Here is a 6,838-nt window from a genome sequence, read left to right on the forward strand (position 1 = left end):
GCAGGTGCAGTTTAGGGGCCACAGGAGGGGAGGGGGCTGCAGCTCGGTCCCCGGAGCCAGAGTGCGAGCAATGTCCCCGACGTAGACCGGCCTGGAGGCGGGGGAGCTGGACGCTGACGGCCACCTCCGAGGGGTGTACACTCCCAGGCACGACCGGCCCTGTGCACTGTGGGAGAGCCGCGGGGGGCGCTGGGGGGTCGTCATCATGGCCGGCAGCCATGGAAACAAAAGCCCTTAGGAGCTGGGAGTGAGGCCCACGGCGAGGGTGAGGGGGTCCGAGGGGATCTGGCTGTGGCCCCAACACTGTCCATCGGAGTGTGCTGTCACCCAGGAGCCTCGAGGCCGCCCTCCGGGGTGATGGGAGGCATCCAAACCGCTTTCTGAGGCACGGTCTGCCACGTGCTGGTTTTGCCTCTCTCTGGCTTTGCTTCCATTTCTAGAAATCTCACCCATTTTTCTTTCCCAGTGCCATCTAAAACACCTTGGTCAGAAAGGGGGGTGCTCCCCCTGGCCACTCCGCCAGCTCCCCCCAAACACTCAGGTGCACGCTGGGCGCCAGCCCCCATGCGGGCGGCCGCAGAGGGAGGTTTGATTGCGACCTGCTCTTTAAGGACCCACCAGAACATGGTGATTTTCTAATCTGGAAAAAAGATATACAGGTAGTTCAGATGTATTAACGTGTGTTTCAGATTCTTAGCTCAAAACTGTTCCGGCGCCCGTAGGTCTGTGTCTGCGTGGTTCCTTATCTCTTTAAACAAACGGCAGATTTTCACATCTAAATGCTCTACTTTGATTTTTAGAAGCATCATGAAGACCTTGAAGCCAAGCAAATCCCCGAGCGTCTTGTCACAAAGTTGTCCCAGCTCTGAGCCTGCGGCATTTATTTGAAGCATCGGTTGCTGGGTCTCGAGTAAGCCGTGTGTAGTGCACTGGCCTGTGTTTCAGTCAGGCTGACGAGTGGCTTTGGTGGCCCTGCTTGGTAATTGCCCTGGGGTCCTTGCCCCGGGAAGAGGTGGGGGCACGCAGCTCGGCCACCGGGACGGGGAGTCTGCAGCTGCCTGGCTGGGCGAATCTGGGCCTCGGTTTCTCGTCTATAAACTGGGAGTAGATAACAATAGTTTATTGGGACACTGTGAGGATGACCTTACGGAGACATAAGAAACCTTAAAACAGTGCTGGACACGCTCGAAACGCTCATCGAGCGCGGAGTTGTTGCTTGCCCTGGAGGAGACGGGCGTGGCGTCCGCAGAGCCTCCTGTCAGCCTTCCTCCCGGTCTCTGAGCCGCTGAGCTGGCCTAGCCTTGTTTTCTGAAAGAGCATTTCCTGTCCTTTAAATTTCGAGAAGCCTCGGGCTATGTCGCTGTGGCCACAGCTGTGCTTCCTTTAGACGACGCCCGTCCCTCCGTCCCTCCGAGTGAAAAGGCTTAGATTCCAAGCCCACCCGCGAAGTCATGTGAGGTCAGCGCTCAGGAATAATATAGGCTTCTCCAGACCCACGAGGTGGGCTGCGTGTTCTCTGTGGGGGCGGCCGGGCTGCTGAAAGACGCCTGCGCCCCAGCGTGGGGAGCCCGTCACCGGGACGCGCCACACGCACGGGGGGCTGTGCCCCGCTCTGCCCCCCTCTGCCGTCGCCCCCGCCGTGGACAGCCGCAGGCAGGACGGGGCGGGAGGATGGCTCCTTGGCTTGCCCATGCTGGAGCAGCCACGCCGGGCGCGAAACCGACCCCGCAGGCAGCTCCCACGCTCACGAGGGCCTCGGGTGTCCAGGCGTGACATTGCCGAGCCTCGCCCTGCGTGGCTGCACACCGCCCTCCACGGGGACCAGCCCCACGCTCAGCAGCAGGACCGCTTTCCAGATGGGCTGGCCCCGTCCTTCTGTGAGCTGAGGCTCGTCTGTGGGGGAGGGTGGGAGACCGGTGGGAGGGGCAGTGTCTAGGGCCACCGGAGGTGGCGTCTAAGCACTGGGCTTACTGGACCCCCGGGCCCTGGGCTGCAGCCCTGTTCCCGCCCCTCCTCGCTCTGGCGCTCAGGGACCCCAGGCCCTGATGTCTCCTTATTCTCGGTTCACCTGTGTCTTCACAGATCCTGCTGGTCACGTCTCCCAAGCCCATGGACGTAGCGCGCCCCGTGCCTTGCTCCCCTGTGTACCGAGTGCTTCCGAGAGCACAGCTGTCCACATAAGCAGACTTAGAGACCTCTTGGTCAGCTGTTCAGTAATCCTGGTTGCTGGGTGGAGTCTCCTGCATGAGAAAGAAAGACAAGAGGAGGGAGGAAGGAAGGGAGGAGGAAGAGGGAGAGGGAGAGGGAGAGGGAAGGAGCGGGGCTGGTGCCTGGTCCGCTCGGGCTCAGCGAGAAGCCTGTAGGCTCGGTGCCGGGCACGGTTCGTGTGCGAAGTCCCCCAGGCAGCTCTCGGCACCGGCAGGGCGACAACCACCGCCCTAAGCACAAGTTCGTATCTTACAAACTTCCTAACCTGCCGTATTTATCACAGCGGCTTCCCTTCCGGGCCATGCTGGGCTGCCCGCTCGGCGCCCGGCACGGCACGGCACAGTTAAACGCGGCCTCTCTCCAGGACACTTTGGGTCTAACGCTCAACACGCCAACTAAACAGGAGGTACAGTCCCCGGCTTCACAGTAAAATGTGAAGACGTGAGACGTGTTGCCAGACACACGCCCGTTATAAGCTCTCGAGTGCCGAATATTTACAGAGAGGCAACACCATTCAAACTGCCACTCATTCGCCAAGACCCAAGATGACATCGCAAAGCTAGGTCACCGCATGCAGAATTTGCAGAGGGAATTGCCAGGGACCCGGTCCCCGGCCCTACAGCCTCTGACCTCCTGAGGAGCCCGTGCAAGCCGAGGGGTCATTCGAGAGGAACACGTGCTTGTGTGCAACCTCCTAGAGGTGGCTGCGGCCCCCAGCTCAGTGTCCCCAACGTAGACTGTTGTCATGGGCACACAAAAGAGAGGGCAGTCGGCTGAAAGACATGGCGATGCTTTTGCCCGCGGCCAGGCATCGGACTGGGAAAGGGAAAATCGGACTTTATGGGGCAACTGCGCGAGGTTCCCGGAGGGGTGAAATTGGCTGAAGCACACAGAGCGCCTTCGAGTTGTCGTCGTCATCATGGTGGGTCTTGCAGGACGGCAAGAATTTGAACCTATGGAGAGAGTTAAGCGAGTATTTGGATAAAGGGATTCCTGAAGCAAAGCCCGGGGGCGGGAGGGAGGTCACGAAGCCCCGTCTGCAGCGGAGCCGAGGGTGGTTCCGTTGGCCCGGAGGGAACCGGGAGGGAGGAGCCCGAGGGTGCAGGGCAGGGTCGCCGTGCGGCATTCCAGGGTCCCCGCTGCCCGGACTGTGGCGCTGGGTCCCCGAGCCCAGCTGAGTCACAACCCCGTCCTGTAGCCGCCACTCCAGGGGTGTCATCGCACTCGGTGACCGGGAAGGCACGGAGTTTTTATGCCGATTCCACACATAAAAACGGGTCTGCATCCTGGCGGCCTGACCCCAAGTCCCCTGCGCTCCTGGGGCAGCCGGCCGCAGGCCCCAGGGAGAACTCGGGGTGACCGCGCAGTGGCCCGGAGGCCGACGCGGCTTGTTCCCCGTTCCCGACACAGCCACCGAGCTCATCTTCTTTCCTTCGGAAGGCCAGGGAGAGCGAGTCTCGCGGGATCTAGAAACCGGGTGCCACCACCGTCCCTCGGACCCGCGCCTGTCCCGTGCGAGGCGGCCCGCTGGCGTCTGCGGCTGGGCGCGCCCTTGGCGGCTGCCCCGGCCTCACGCCTGCCCCTTCGTCAGAGTCGCCCTCGTGCCGCAGCTCGTCCCTGACTCTGAGGAATAAGCCTCCGGGAAGCCCCGCCGTCCCCTCTGGGCTTTGCGCTGGTGAGTTTGCGGGAGCCGGGTGCTGTGATGAAAGCTCTGTCGCACCTGGGCGGCCACACCCGGGCTCCTGACCGTCACCGGCCAGCGATTGTCTCGTCGCCGCGTGAAGTTTGTGCCTGTGGCGGGGGGTCCGATGGGAGGAGGTTGCTCTGGTCACGAGGCTTCGGAAGCATCTCGTTAGCTGCTCCGTGGTGCTTCTCACCTGCGCGGTCCCCAGGTCCTCAGGGAATGGCCGCCACCACACCCGCCTCTGTCCCACCCGTCACGCTGAAGAGAGGTATCTTATAAAAGCTGCCGTGAAGAGGCAGAAGGGGTCGCCAGTTCGTGAAGCTAACACGACAGCCACCCCGGTCCCCCCGACGAGTGAGCGAGCTTGGCTTCATGTCCAGATGCGTGTTTGTAGGAAAGGGCAGGCTGCCCATGGCCTGATGACCGTCGCAATGTACCCCTGTCCCCAAGCAGCGCTGGCCCCTGCTCAAAGCTCCTCAGCCTGGGTCCCCGGCCCCGCCCTCCTGGTCACCCCTTGCCTCTGATCTCTGCAGCTCTGCCTCACGCCCCGGACACCACCTTGGAGGGACCGTGGCTTTAGAAAACCCAGCCTAAGCAGCGTGTGGATTCCTGGGCGTGGGAAGAATCCCGCCCTCCCAGGGGGAGAGCCGGGGAGAAAGAATGTACAAACTCGATCGCGATTTCCCATAATTATCCACAAACACCCGCCCCGGGGACCCGCGGGGCCCTCGACAACAGGGGTTGGGAGCTTGAGCGATGGTGCCTCAGGCCAGGCACACGCCGTGACTCGCAGTGGAGGTGGCTCGCCCGTAGGGACAGGCGCCACTGAAGTGATCTTTGTGGGGCGATGGGCGCACACCTGCGAAGCTGCCCGCACCCCGACCCTCAACGCTGTTCTCCTGTCTCCCCCCGCCCCCCACAGTGCCAGCGATGCCGCCGACGAGGTCATGCAGATCGACGTGCAGATTGGAGAGCCCAGCGAGCCGCCGGCCACACAGCTCGTCACGTGGCAGGTGGAGTACCCGGGAGACGTCACGTCGGACCTGGGCATCTCTAGGATCTACGTGAGCCAGAAAGATCTGGTCGGCGTCATCCCGCTGGCCATGGTAAGACCGCCCCGGCCTTGGGCTGGTCGCACGGGACGAGGGGACGGGGCAGGCCGTGCACGGCGCCCGGACGTGGTGGGGACATCGGTGAGAACGGGCGGGCGGGGCGGGAACTGGGGAGGCTGCGCTGACGACTGCCAGGTACTCGGAATGTTCGGGAAGTGAAGCCCAGGTGCTAGGTGTGCGTCTTCCGTCCCGTGACAGGTGTGTTTGTACCACGGCGCGTGGACCGTGTGGGGATCTCAGGCACAGCCACCTGCAGAGACCACTGGTCCACGTATGTGACGTGGCAGGTGACGTGGCACACGTGTGCCAGACTAGAGGCCTCGGCCACATTCTGAATTCTTACAGTCTTCTCATTTTTCAAGGAAAGCCATAAATATAGTTATAATGTGAAATATGAAAAATTCGTTCAGGTCGGCACGAATTTTAAAAACTTAGAGCACTACGTAGGAAAGAGTAACTGTTTCCTTCCCAGACTGTTTACCACTTGTCACCTAAACGAAGGAGACAGTAGGTCTGTCTGCCTGTGTCCTGGGGTTCGCAGAACAGGAATGGGCGCCGTGCACCCGCTCCCTGGGCTTCGAGCTGCGTGAATGGGGCTGAAGCATCTGGGTCCCATGAGTCCGCCCTGAGCTCCGGGAGCTTCGCCCTCTGGAACCTGAGCAGCGTCTTCGGCGTGCGGACGCCTTAGCCTTCGCTGCCGGGGCGCTCCGGGCCCCCTCCCCAGAGAGGGCGGCTTCCTGTCGCCACTGGCCTGACTGCTGAAAGACCTTTGGCCTTTCGAGGGTAATCACCCCCATTAAGTAGACCACTCGCCATTTTATGTCATTTTGCTTCTTTTCATTATATGCTCAGTGGGAGAAATTTGAAAGGAATCTGATTTCCGCGCATCTGTTCATCTATCCGTTTATGTCGCAAACTCCTGCAGCATGAGAGAAACGGAAGGAAGGCAGCCCACGGGGCCGCAGGGGGAGGAGAGGGCGCTGAGTCGAGTTCAGGGTGACAGGGACTCTGAGCGAGGGTGGGCGGTGGGTCCTCGAATGAGGCGGGAGCCCTGGGGAGCTCGCTGCAGGGGCCGGGCAGCCACATCCACGTCTTCGGGCCGCGTGTGGCGTGCGGATGTCGGGGACGAGGGCCATCGGACAGGGCAGGGGCCGCGCTCTGCCACTGCGAAGAGCCCGGCTGCCTGTCCCGTGTGACTGCCACCAGGGCAGAGAGGCTGCCCCAGGGCGTTGGGAGGCCTCCTCCTGACCTGCCGCTGAATGATCCCAGAGATATCCACCTCGTCCACAGTCCCGTTAATAACAGCTTTGCCCGTGTGGCAGCCAGGACGAGGGGCCGAGGGGACGGGACCCTTCTCGGCTCCCTCCCCATCGGCCGCGAACTCTGCTGAGTCACCGCCTGGCTGCAGGGGAGGCCGGGGAGTGAGCTTTGTCTCAGGGGAGTACCCGAGGGGTGCACGTGGCCACTATCCCGGGCCGCCCCAGGGGATAACGGCAATGCAGGGCACAGACTGGGCCGATGACGGGACTCGCGATGCACGGGACACAGGTGTGCAGCAAAGTCTGAGGAAAAGGAGATGTGTAGTTGTAAGACCAACCGAGCCGTTTCCCCCTGCCCCCGTGATAACCTCCACACAGACGCGAAACGTTGAAGGTTTTCTGTGACCAAATAGCCTACGGTTTCTATTTTGGCACAAAAATCTATGCACGCATCTCTGATTGAGTCCCCGAGATGAACCTTTAGAAGTAAATCTGAACCGAAGGCTGCGATTCAAAGGTATGCAATATTGTAATAGTTTCTGTCGAGCGTCGCCAAACTGTCTCCCTAACTGTTC

At 61.6% G+C, this 6,838-nt stretch overlaps 1 protein-coding gene across 1 annotated transcript in view; it reads left to right on the forward strand.

Annotated features, from left to right (window-relative positions):
- TMEM132D (transmembrane protein 132D) overlaps positions 1-6,838 on the forward strand; it is a 360,724-nt gene that overhangs the window by 267,567 nt on the left and 86,319 nt on the right. Inside the window, exon 17 of the mRNA XM_039879485.1 lies at positions 4,815-4,998. Coding sequence (XP_039735419.1) covers positions 4,815-4,998 — 184 coding nt within the window. The remainder of the gene's footprint in view (positions 1-4,814; positions 4,999-6,838) is intronic.

This window comes from Pteropus medius, unplaced genomic scaffold (assembly GCF_902729225.1).
Source record: "Pteropus medius unplaced genomic scaffold, Ma_sr-lr_union100, whole genome shotgun sequence".
Taxonomy (NCBI): domain Eukaryota; kingdom Metazoa; phylum Chordata; class Mammalia; order Chiroptera; family Pteropodidae; genus Pteropus; species Pteropus medius.